The 12270-nt window shown below is 44.2% G+C and overlaps 1 protein-coding gene across 5 annotated transcripts in view; it reads left to right on the top strand.

The window, feature by feature from the left end:
- TACC1 (transforming acidic coiled-coil containing protein 1) overlaps positions 1–8332 on the top strand; it is a 110911-nt gene extending 102579 nt beyond the window's left edge. For all 5 annotated transcript variants that reach the window (XM_081843875.1, XM_081843874.1, XM_081843872.1 and 2 more), the window contains 6 exons: positions 312–388; positions 1433–1476; positions 2667–2827; positions 4218–4324; positions 5049–5169; positions 6345–8332. In XM_081843875.1, coding sequence (XP_081700001.1) covers positions 312–388; positions 1433–1476; positions 2667–2827; positions 4218–4324; positions 5049–5169; positions 6345–6413 — 579 coding nt within the window. In that variant the 3' untranslated portion in view covers positions 6414–8332. The remainder of the gene's footprint in view (positions 1–311; positions 389–1432; positions 1477–2666; positions 2828–4217; positions 4325–5048; positions 5170–6344) is intronic.
- The last annotated feature ends 3938 nt before the right edge of the window (positions 8333–12270 follow it).

Below are 12270 nucleotides of genomic sequence, written 5' to 3'. Positions count from 1 at the left end.
TGTGCTGGGGTCCAGGCCTGCCAGGGGGTCCTCCTAGTCTGAGGTGGGTGACGTTTACATGCAAGCTACTAGACAAGTATGGATGAAGTGACCCTTCTTGCCCACAGAAAGGGGTGCCATGACAATTTAAAAGTGGCAGGCAGAGTTTTTACATTTGCGCCTAACCACTCCTGATATGTGCCTTCTGTGCTGAGTCTATCCCATTAGGTATTTTTGAAATGCCTTGTAGTGGCTTCACACATTACTTTTTACAGTTAGGAGGGTTTTGAAATGGAAAGCTAAATGATGTTCCTTGTTTCCATGTTTTGTAGATCATCTCCAAAGAGATTGAAGCAAACGATTGGAAGTGGAAATATGAAGGAAGCCGGCAAGAGGTTCTGGAAATGAGGTAACTCTCTCCATCCAGCCCAGGGCCCTGGTGGGGACATAAATTGCCCCCTGTCCTGTAGTTTGATCAGTCATTTGATGAGCAAGGAGAGTGATAGCCCCCTACCTCAGCTGATGTACGTGTGGGTGTGTATAATTTTATTATTTCCTAAAATTTATATACCAATTGAATGTAAAAACAAACAAACAAAATACCCTGAAAACTGTTTTCAAAATAATAAACCAATAAAATTGCTGGTAAAAACAGTTAAGAATAAGTATTTAAAATGTTTAAAAAAATCATTGATAAACTAAAAACATATTAGAATACATATTAACATTATCTATATTTGGGTATTTTGTCTAAACAAAAATGTTTTTCGCAGGCACCAAAAAGAGTACAGTGACATATTCTCTTAAGTGTGTAGAAAGGCAACGTCCACTTTTGTCCGCAGCTGCCCATTGGCATGCAGCCTCTGGCGGGTTGGTCAAGGGCAAGTGTGGCCCCTGAATGAAAAAAAGCCATCCCTGGCCTAGGAATTTGACCTGGGCAGGGAAGACCCCAAGTCAATCTCCACTCAGCCACAAGACTTCCTGGGTGATCATCAGCTTGTTCCTCTCAGTCCAACCTGCCTACCTTACAGGGTGGTTGTGAAGATAAAAGAGCAGGACCTTTGTGTGCACCGTATTAGGAGAAAGAACAGGATACAAATGGAATAAATTTGTACATAGTTGTTTGTTTGTTTGTTTGTTTGGATGTTAACAAAAAAGCACCCAAATCAAAAAAGGTGTCAGTTTTCTTTACCTACATTTTTGGAAAGAGTTTTGGAAGCCAAACAGGTCTATGCAGTGAAATGGGTGTGCATGTAACCATTCTCAAGTTTGCATGCATCTTAAGATGCCTGCAGAAGAGAAACTTTGAGTGATGGCTGTCTGTCTGTCTTGCATAAGGATGAAATAATGTAAAAGGCATCCCACACTAGGATGAGTGGGTGGAGCTGGTTCACCGAAGCAAGAAGTGAGCAATTCTGATTCTTGTGTGCTGTTTCCTGACTTTTCTGTTTAGGAAGATTGTGGCTGAATACGAGAAGACCATTGCCCAGATGATAGGTAAGCCATGGCTTTGTGGGTAGAAAGGACAAGAAAGCTGTGCCTCACCCTCTACAGATCATCCCCTCCAGCTAATCCAGGCCATAAATGTGCAGGAGGCATATCTTTATTATTCATTTTATTAAATTTGTATATACCCATTTTGTATATACCCTGTCTATACCCATAGATCTCAGGGCTGTTCACAAATGCAGTTTCAATGCAATGTCTGTGTCTGTGACACGACGTGCCAAGTTTTCAAGTGGTAGCTTGGAGTCTGGTCAGCGCTTGGAGAAGCAGTTATAGTCAAGTCTCCGTGTAAATGCTGCAAGCATGATAAGAACATAAGAGCCAGATAGATTAGCCCAAGGCCCATCTAGTCCAGCACCCTGTTCTCACAGTGGCCAACCAGATGCCCATAATAATAAGATTTTTTTTATTTGTACCCCTCCCATCAGACTGGGTGGCCCCAGCCACTCTGGGCGGCTTCCAGCATAATAAAAACACAGCAAACATCAAATATTAAAAACTTCTGGATACAAGGCTGCCTTCAGAGGTCTTCAGAAAGTTGTGGGGTTGTTTATGTGTTTGACATCTGATGGGAGGGCATTCCACAGGGTGGGCGCCACTACCAAGAAGGCCCTCCACCTGGTTCCCTGGCTCCGCAGAGGCAGAACAGAGCACAACAGCACTCTTTTTAAAAAATATTGGCTAATTGGTGGGAAATAGCAGATATCAAGGACAGGATACTTCTCCATTTGGAATTGGTATCTGAAGAAGTGTGTATGCACACAAAAGCTTATACCAGAACAAACTTAGTTGGTCTATAAGGTGCTACTGGACAATATTTTTTTTATTTTTTTTTACTACATCAGACCAACACATCTACCTACCTGAATTTGGAATTAAGTTAGCCTTCCCCAACCTGATGCCCTTCAGAGGTTTTGAACACCAACCCCTCTCCATTTAGTTCAGCCTTGGCCATCCTTCAGTCACTAATGGGAGTTGTGGTCCAAAACCTCTTGAGGGCGCCAGGTCAGTGAAGGGTGAACTAAACTTTGGCGGAGCTCTTGAACACGTGAAAAGCTGCCCTCCTGCGCTGCTGTTTAGCACTGTCTTCTCCGTTAGGAATCACAACTGGGGAAGAAGGGAACGCCCAGCTGCTACTTTCCAGGTAGGCTTAATGTTCTCCTTTTCATTTGAATCCACAGAGGATGAACAGAGGACAAACATGGCATCCCAGAAGAGTCTTCAGCAACTGACGATGGAGAAGGAGCAGGCTCTGTCTGACCTGAATTCTGTGGAACGGTCCCTTTCTGACCTGTTCAGGAGATATGAGAACCTGAAGGGGGTCCTGGAAGGCTTTAAGAAGGTCCTTTTTCTGCATAAAAAGGCCCTTTCTCCTCCTTACCTGCAGCTCAGAATCCCTGCCTTATCTGCTGTAGGCCAGAGGTGGGGGACCTGTGGGCTCCAGAAGTTCCTGGACCCCTAACCATTGGCCCTGCTGGCTGGGCTGATGGGAGTTTGAATGCAGCAATTTCTGAAGGGCCACAGGTACCCTGATGCAGGAGGGCGTATCTTTTTTGGGGGTGAAATTGAATTTTTGCAAATTTCTTCAGTGATGCATCTTAAAAGTATGTTTCTGGGTATGATTCAAATCTGCTATTCTTTTTGTGATTGGACAATATTCAGTAAGTCTATGTCTGAGGAAAAAGCATATAATCTGCTTTTGGAAAACCAAAAAAAACCAAAGGATTTTAATTTTACCTTCTGAGAATGTCAGGAATGCCTTATTATTATTATTATTATTATTATTACTACTACTACTACTATTATTAACAATAATAATAATTTATAGTAAATCTGCAAGTACTTGGTAAGCATTTTTAATGATTTCTAGGCAATTTTAAACACATTTTACTTATCAAGTGAAATTACCGTAAATTATATTACTGTGTTTTTCCATGTAGAATACGCCCCCGTGTATTAGACGACCCCTATTTTGGGGGACTCCAAATTAAGGAAATGGTGGGAGATTGCCCAGAGCTGTTAAACTTTTGGGGGGGGGCACAGTTGTTTAGCTTTTGGGGGGGGGTTGCAGACAATCACTCACCCACCTGACCGCCACTGCCAATCGCATACCTCGCCAAAGCCACTGTCCGATCACCACCAGCAGCCGACAATCAACTGCACAATTGCCATATTTTAGCAGAGGAAATAATCCCCCTCATATATTATTGCATTTATTCCCCTGTGTTAGTCAAGGATTTATGGATTAAGCCTCTTGCAAAGTCTCATATCTTTTTAAAAAACACCTAGTTTATGAAGGTGTATTCTTTAATATTCATTATCCAAATGGGTGCATTCATTTTGATGAATGTATAATCTCCATTGGAGGGCTGGATCCGGAACTGGCCCACCCTCTGTGCACCCCTTTTGACCGATAGGTGTGGGCCTCCACCAGTCTGTTTCCTGACATCACATGGCAACAGGCGATTCAGATTTTCCCCAATGGGGCAGTATCAGGAAGCCAACAATTGTGCTCCAGGTCAGATTTCAGTCCACGCTGGAGAAGAATTTAGAGGCTCATGAAGCTTGAATGCTATTTCCCTATGGACTTTAAGAAGCCTCTGAAGCACTTTCCCCAAGTTCAGCTCTGGAGAACTTTGCTAGCTTCTCCATCTTGATGCTCTGCTAGTTGGCACACTTGCATCTTTTTGGTGCTAAACCTTTTGCATCTTCCTCTAACTTTTGTCTTCTAGAATGAGGACGCGTTGAAGAAGTGTGCTCAGGATTATCTCACTCGGGTCAAGCAAGAAGAGCAGCGGTACCAGGCCTTGAAAATCCATGCTGAAGAGAAGTTGGACAAGTAAGGAATTTTTGGCTTTTAAGGAAAGAGAGAATGGCAACACTGAACTGTGGTTAACAGAAAGCGGGAGTGAAAGCTTCCAGATTCCTCCCTGTGGGTGTGCTGGAGGAGGAGAAGGGGAAGCAAGGGAGGCCAGAGGAAGGTTCTCATGGTGTCTTGATTTAAGGGGGGATGGGGAGCAAAAGCGTCTTTGCCTGCAACAGAATATACAAGTACAAGCTCAAGTTTCAGGAATAATAAGCAGTTGAAGGATCAGTGGTGGCTGATGCCCTTTGGGGAGTGATAAGATGGAAGCAAAGTGAACAACAGCTGGTGCAGCCAGAGTCAGCGACAAGCAGAGCTATGTAATTTTAGTTTTGTCCCCATCCTCCTCCATGCTGGGTTCTACACAGGGAAACACTGAGACTTAAGGCAGAGGAGGCTTGGAAAGCAGGCAGGTGGCAGCTGTCTGAGGGCAGAGCTACCTGTTTGCTGCAATGGACCAGCCTCCACTGCCAAAGGATTGCAGCGCATCATGAATAATATCAACAGTGGGCTGCTATATTGCGGACAGCAAATCCTGCAGTTGAAAGCCTTCACCCACAAACTGAGAGTCAGTTTTCTCTGCTAAGGACATTTTCATTACAGCCTGGCTGAACACAATACTATCACTCTCAAGGGCCATCCAGAAGATGAACCTTATTTGCATCTCTGTTTCTCTTGCTGTCTTCCCCCTTCAATGCAGAGCCAATGAAGAAATTGCCCAGGTGCGCAACAAGGCCAAAGCGGAGAGTGCAGCTCTTCACGCTGGGCTCCGAAAAGAACAAATGAAGGTGGAGTCTCTGGAGAGGGCCCTCCAGCAAAAGGTGAAGTAGCCTCTCTTATCTTTTTCCTGCTGCAAAGAAAAGAGCAAATTGTCTGAATCTACCACATGCCGCTTGAAATTCCTTTAACATGGACAGCAAAATGTACATTGAGTTTTCAGTATTCTCCTGATCTTGTGATATTGCTATTTTTTTATTCTTCTTAATTGTTCAATGGCCTGGTTCATTTATTGTGTTTATACAATATTTCTATTGTGCTTCATTTGTCCTATATTTTTAATATTTTCTTCTGGGTTGGGGGAGCCTTATATACTGAAGGGTGGTACAATCCTGCCGATGATATACAGTAATCTGTACTCCTGAATCTGTTTGGGTTAACTTGGTTATTGGTTGATTTCCTCAATACCAAGACCCTATTGCTATGGTCCCTAACTTGAGGCCCACCTTGGTGCCTGCAAAAGCCCTTCCTAGGTTTCTTTTTCAAATACTAAGTTTTGGGGACTTGTTGTTCTGGAGGATGGTTTCCTTAGCTACTTCTTCTGTCAGTGTTTGATTTGGTTGAGGGTGTGTGTAGATGTTTTGCCTGTTTTGAGGGCATTTTGTGATGCTCACAACAGTTTCTTTGGTTTCCAAATGTGGCCCAGGGCACAGAAAGGTGACCTAGTTGAAAATATGAAAATATGATTGCACAAGCATTTAAAGGAGGCTCCATTGCACTACAGGTGCCTTATTGGATTTTGCAGGTTTCAACTTTTGCAAGTCTGTTTTTTGTTGTTGTTTTTTATGGAAATGCTCTACAGCAGGGATTGGAATCCTGTGTGGAGTCCACCAGCATGTTGACTCGATCGCAGGCTCCCCATCCCTGGACTGTGGCCACTGCCTATACCAGAGCTTTCCAAACTTTTCATGTTGGTGACATACTTTTTAGACATGCATCATTTCGCGACACAATAATTCAGTTTTACTAGCACTAACCCCTTGTCAGTCCCAGGAGGAGCAGCATTCACATGAAACGCACACTGCACACTGAAGGCAACATGCTAATGTGTCGCAACACACATTAAGCCAGAGTTTGGAAAGCTCTGACTTATCCCATTATCCCATTCGCCAGCCCAAACCCTCTGCGTTCTCTTGCACCCAATGGTGGCAGCAAGAAAGGAGATTTAAGAATGTGTCATTAGCAGCTCTTCACTTCCTACGTTTTTTGTGTTTTTCAGAACCAGGAAATTGAAGAACTGACCAAGATCTGCGATGAGCTGATTGCCAAGCTAGGAAAGGCGGACTGACCCCCCTCTCTCTCGTCCAGAGCAACCATGCTCTGCTACTTCCTGTTGTCTATCTGCATCTTCAAGTGAGCACCCTGCCTTATTTTCCAGAACTAATCTTCCCCCTGCTGCAGGAGAGGGAAAAGCACATGCACTTGCCTTCTGTATCAAGCAGTCTTCACTCTCAAGAGGGAATCAGAGGCCCTATTATGTGTTCATTTCCAACATTACACACCAGTCCAGGTCTCCTCCTTGGCTTCACTTCCGCTGTCCACTTTTTGTAGCTCAGCTGCTATTGGTGAGGCATATGCAGTATATATATATTAGACAGGCCATTTTATTTGCACGAAGACATTGAGAACAGCCACTCTGTTCTGCAACTAGGTGGGACTCCAGCCCACAGAAGATGCTGCATTTGCTGCCTTGAGAGCTGGTGCCTGATGAAAAGGGACACTGCTGTGTATACCTGCCAATGGGTGATGGGGAGGGGCCAGGAGGAGGGGCCATTTACCTAAACAGGTGCTTTGCCATATGCGGTTGCAGTGAGCATGGGGAAGGCACAAGTGAGATGTGAAGTAAGCTGCAATGGAGGGGGTGCGCAACAAGGCCAGCTTTAATGCAGCTGTTGCATGACACAGGCTGGTGTCTAGATTGCTTCCTGAGGGTGGATCACATGTAGAATTCAAATTAGGGTCTACTGGATTGTGCGAGAGCAAGTCTTTGTGAGCCAGGATTGGCAATGAAAAAGGCAGTGCTTCAGGGCACCTTAAAGACTTTATAAAGTCTTGTAGATTAGAAGGTTTGTGCCACGGTACATTTTCTTAAGGCACTTGTGTGTGTTCAGGCACAGACCAACATAGGGTACCCTCCTGGAATTTATCTTTTCAGTTAGTGCACTTTAATGCTGCGGTGGGAGGACAGTGTTCCCTCCCAGAGACAGAGAGAGAGCACATTTCCCAGAATGCACCTTGAATGCAGGGCCTCCCAAGTGAGTAACAGCTCCTAGACATTGAAGAATATGAATATATAATCTCCCTGTTAATGGGATTCTAGATGCTCCTGTCATCTCTTTGGAAACTGGGTGAAAGAATGGAAGGCAAACTATGCAGCAGACAGGTGCAGTTTCTAATGCAGTTGTGCTCACTAGCAGGAACAGTTTTGGCGCTGGGTTACTCCATGCTACACTGTCCCAGATTGCTTTTATTTTTTAGTTGCTCATCGACCTTGTCATGGCTTCTGCAACTTAGTTCTGGTGGTGGCAGATGCAGCCTGTTCCCATACTGTAAGAAGTATATGATTCTCTCCCAAATGGTCGATGTAATGCAGGCGACCTATGTCCTGAACTCAAAATCGGGGTGGAGGGGAAGGTTCTGGTGGTGTATTTTGGAATCTGTGCTTCCATATTAGGCTGCCTTGCATCAGAAAAATCCAGACTGGATGATTCTCTTATATCTGGCTGATGGCTAGTTAAATCGTCCAGTTGATTCGATTTAATTCCAGAACAGAAGCAATTTGCTAGTCTCTGGTTCCCAGCATGCCTTTCTCTCTCTGCCATGAAAGCTAAACAACCCTTTGCACAAAGGAGCCTGCCTCTAAACCCAGTTATTGCTGTCTGCCAGCATACAGTTGCTGAGAACACTTGTCTGCCACAAAGTCCCCAAGATATATTAACCTGACAGTTACTTTGGTTCCTTTGTACCGTCCAGCAAAGGGTCTCCAGCCCTGGGCCAGGATGCCCTGCGGCTGGGGCTGCTTTGTGCAGTGGGTGTGACTTGCTACCATCACACATTTGATATGTATGATAATTTCCCTTTTCTATGTCAGGTAAATATTTGTAAGAGTTATACTCACACAAATGAGATTATAATAATGATTACTAATATATTTTTTCCATGTCCCATTGCCTGAATAAAAATAAAAGTGTTTCCAAGTTGGGAGTATTTGTTTTCCTTTTATTACTGTGCTTTGTTTTCAGTGAGGGGGGAGGGAGGGAGAGAGAGAGAAGTCTGTTTTGCTTCTACCCTCTTGTGACTTTCCAGTGAGACAAGGCCAAACTGGCCAGCCAATGAGACTGCGTTCACACCATACATTTAAAGCCCTGGGATGCAGCTCTAAAGAGCCATGACCTCCCCCAATGAATCCTGGGAGCTGCTGAGAGTGTAGCTAGGAGGTGCCTGTTCCCCTCCTGGAACTCCCGGTGAAGGGGGATTTCTAAACCTAAGCCAAGTTAACATTTTTCCTCACACCACTGTGCACTACTTCTCAGTGCTGAGGGAATGAACCAGGGGTGGGGAACTTGTGGCACTCCAGATAGTGTTGGAGTCTAAATCCCATCCTGGCCATGCTGAACTCCAACAACATCTGGTGGGCATCACATTGGTGACTGCTGTGAACCACCCTGAGACCTGTGGGTGTGGGGGGTACAGTGCTTTTTTCCTGGGGATGCATAGCCCTAAACATTTTGTGAATCTTTGTACTTTTGTTCATTTACTGTATATATTTTTCCCGATTTTAACTATAAGATGGTGATTTTCTTGAGTCAAAATGAGAGTACCCCCAAAGATTTTCTTATATACAGCTTCAGGTTACAGACTCCGCTAACCCAGAAATAGTACCTCAGGTTAAGAACTTTGCTTCAGGATGAGAACAGAAATTGTGCTCCCGCAGCGAGGCAGCAGCAGGAGGCCCCATTAGCTAAAGTGGTGCTTCAGGTTAAGAACAGTTTCAGGTTAAGAACGGACCTCCGGAACGAATTAAGTTCTTAACCTGAGGTACCACTGTATATAGAAAAAAAGCACTGGGGTGGTATACAAATTTTAATAACAAAATGACTTAAAGGGCCATGGGTCCTCCTCTCCTGGAATAATCCTTTCCGGAACACACATGCTGCTCTGGGGGGGGGGGTCAGGGTTTGACTCAATGTGGCACCTTTGCTCCCCCACTAGAGCAGCATTTCCCAAACTTGGGTCTCCAGCTGTTTTTGGACTACAGTTCCCATCAGCCCTGAGAACTGGTCTTGCTAGCTAGGGAGGATGGAAGTTGTAGTCCAAAAACAGCTGGAGACCCAAGTTTGGGAAACGCTGCTCTAGAGGAAAGCCTGGTGTCCGTGTGGTGGAGCTTGGTCCTATTCACACACCAACCAAAATACAGAGGAGCTGAGCATGTGTAATAGGTGGTTAAGTCTGGGTAAAGGAGTGCCCTTCTAAGGCACTCTGGGAGCAATGGAGACAAGTCCAAGGGTTTCCAGAAGGTAAAGGTTTTATTGAAAGAATATAATAAAGAGCAATTAAATGGTTAGCTGGAAGCAGTGGGTTTTTTTGGTTAAAAAAATGAGGTGCCAGTGCTCATCTCTTGATAAATACATCATACATGCTGGCATGAAACAGTTACCAAGGGCAGCAAAAAAAAGGTGACAGTACTCCGTACTGGTGAGTACTATCAGATAAAAAAGCACTTGCTGAGGAATTGTGGGATGAATTGGCTATGTGGTTGTGGCAGCACAGTTTCAGCTTACATAAGGGGAAGAATGGTTAAAGTAGGAAAAGGTGGGGAACTAGGCCTAGAAGGGAGAAGAGGCGATTGTGACCCATCCTTCTGCTTCAGCTCTGCCTGCAATATGAGAAGGGGGTGATGATCTCAGAATGCAAGATGGGCTCCAGCCAGAAGCTTATGAATATGGGGAAAAGAAGGTGGGGAGACTGGAGAACTGGGTGTTGCGTTCTACCTGCAGCTCACAAATACCATGAGAGAGAAAGGCTGGGGTGTCCAAGCAGTTATAGACTTGAGTGTTGAGGAATTTACACAAGGAAGGGGATTGTCTCTCTTAGGGTGAGAGGGGCAAACAAGCTTTCCTCTGCTCCTTCCGCATATGGGCTCCTAACCTTCATGGGTGCTAAAGCAGTTATGGTTTTGTTCCAGCAGTCCTTTCACAGTGATTCATCCATGGGACTCTTCTACCTCTGAGGCCTCCCTTAGCCAACACAATTGGTGTATTGGTGGAATTCTGCGGTTGCATACTGTTACACTTCCACAGGGGGCTCCAGGCACTTAATTTGGAGCACCTGAAGAATTGAAGATGTGGCAGAGACTGTTGCTGCTTTAAGAAATCTGGTTCATTCACCTATTTTCACCTTCCGTCTGCATGGAGAGAGTCCAGATCTTACAGCTTGGTCATTTCAAGAGGGGTTGTCCCCTACAGCAGTGCAGCACTGGAGTCCAAGGCATCTCTCCCAGCCAGCCTTCAGCCAGCCTGCCCAGGATGGATCTCTCATTTTGTTCTCCCCACTTCTTCTTCCCAGCACTCCTTGCATTTCCCATTCTTTTTTAAATGTCTTGTCCTCTTGGTTCCTGAGCTTCCCAGATAATGTTTCATTTTGGCATAGTCCATCAACTTGATCTGCAATTCTTCTCTGGTTGGGGTTGTCTCTTCCTTCCATCCCTGGGCTAGCAAGATCCAAGCAGCCATTGTAGCATACATGAACAGTTTCCTCTGATCTTTTGGGATCTCGGTACCTACAATTCTTAGTAAAAAAGCTTCTGTTTTTTTAGGAAAAGTTATTTTAAACTTTTTTTTTCATTTCATTATATATCATTTCTCAGAATTTTTTGAGTACATTACAATTCCACCACATATGATAAAAGGTACCTGCTTTTTCTTTACATTTCCAGCATATATTGGTACTTGTTCTATACATTTTTGCTAATTTTACTGGGGTTAAGTACCACCGATACATCATTTTCATATAATTTTCTTTCAGTGAGGAACATGACATAAATTTCAGATCGGTTTTCCATAGCCTCTCTCAATCTGTCATTTGTATATCATGTCCCACATCCTTCGCCCATTGGATCATCACAGATTTGACCTGTTCATATTTTGTGTTCCATTCCAGGAGCAAATTACACATTTTTTTACACCAATTTAAAGTTATTTTATAAGCTCTAAACCATTCTTTTTATCCATTTTTTAAAAATTAATTTATGATATTGTATTCAGTCTGTTACCGGTTCTCTCTCCTCTTCGAAATCTTTTAATTTTACCTGTTTTCTACCTTAGCTCTCTGTATGTTGGCCAATTAGTCCTCATATTCACTTTGTCAGCTATATCCCATTGTTGACAGAGGGGCAGAGCGTGGAGAGACAGGAGGAGGTAATTAGGCAGGAATGCAGAATGAGGGAGGAGCAGCCTAGTGGCAGTAAAAGCCTGAGCTCCAAGAACATGGAGAAGGAAGGGGGGAGTTCAAGGGGGAAGACACAGACTGACAGCTAAGCTCGGACTCAGAGGGAGGGCCACCGGAAATAGCCCATCCCATGACGCGCAGGCGCGCAAGAAATAATGAGAGGTGTGAACAGGAAAGGAAGCAAAAGTGGGGCTTTAAATGGGGGAAGAGGAAGGGGCAGAACTCAGACTCAGCAACAGCTAATTTGGAAGCAGAGTGACTGAGTTCCAGAGTGATTTGTGTTTTTTGAGCAATAAACCTGAGTTAATTGCTGCCAGAGTTGTCTCTCTTCTGTGGGAGAGACCCAACCATTACACAATTTCTTCGGGTGGGGAGGGTAACTCTCTTTGATTTATTAAAGTGGGGGTTTTGAGTAGGTATTTAAGGTGTTTGGGAATAAGCATTTAAGGAAAGAGTGGAAGGAACAAAGGAAAATGTCTCTCTCTCCTTGGCAGGGTAGAAAAATAGTACAGTAATAAGAAAATAAAATTCAAACAATATGTAATTTGCAGTTAGAGAATCAAGAGAGTCAGAAGAGGTCACAGTTCCAGTAATTTCTTCAGCTACTTTTGTAAATCCAATCCAGGAGCAGAGAGGTTTAGTGAGTTCCCCCTTCCACAGACCCAAAACAGATCTGGAGTTTAAATATCCACAGTTCC

This window comes from Podarcis erhardii (genome assembly GCF_964252035.2).
Source record: "Podarcis erhardii genome assembly, chromosome: 16".
Lineage (NCBI taxonomy): Eukaryota > Metazoa > Chordata > Lepidosauria > Squamata > Lacertidae > Podarcis > Podarcis erhardii.
The sequence above is the reverse complement of the archived record's forward strand: the minus strand, read 5'-3'. Positions and strand labels throughout refer to the sequence as shown.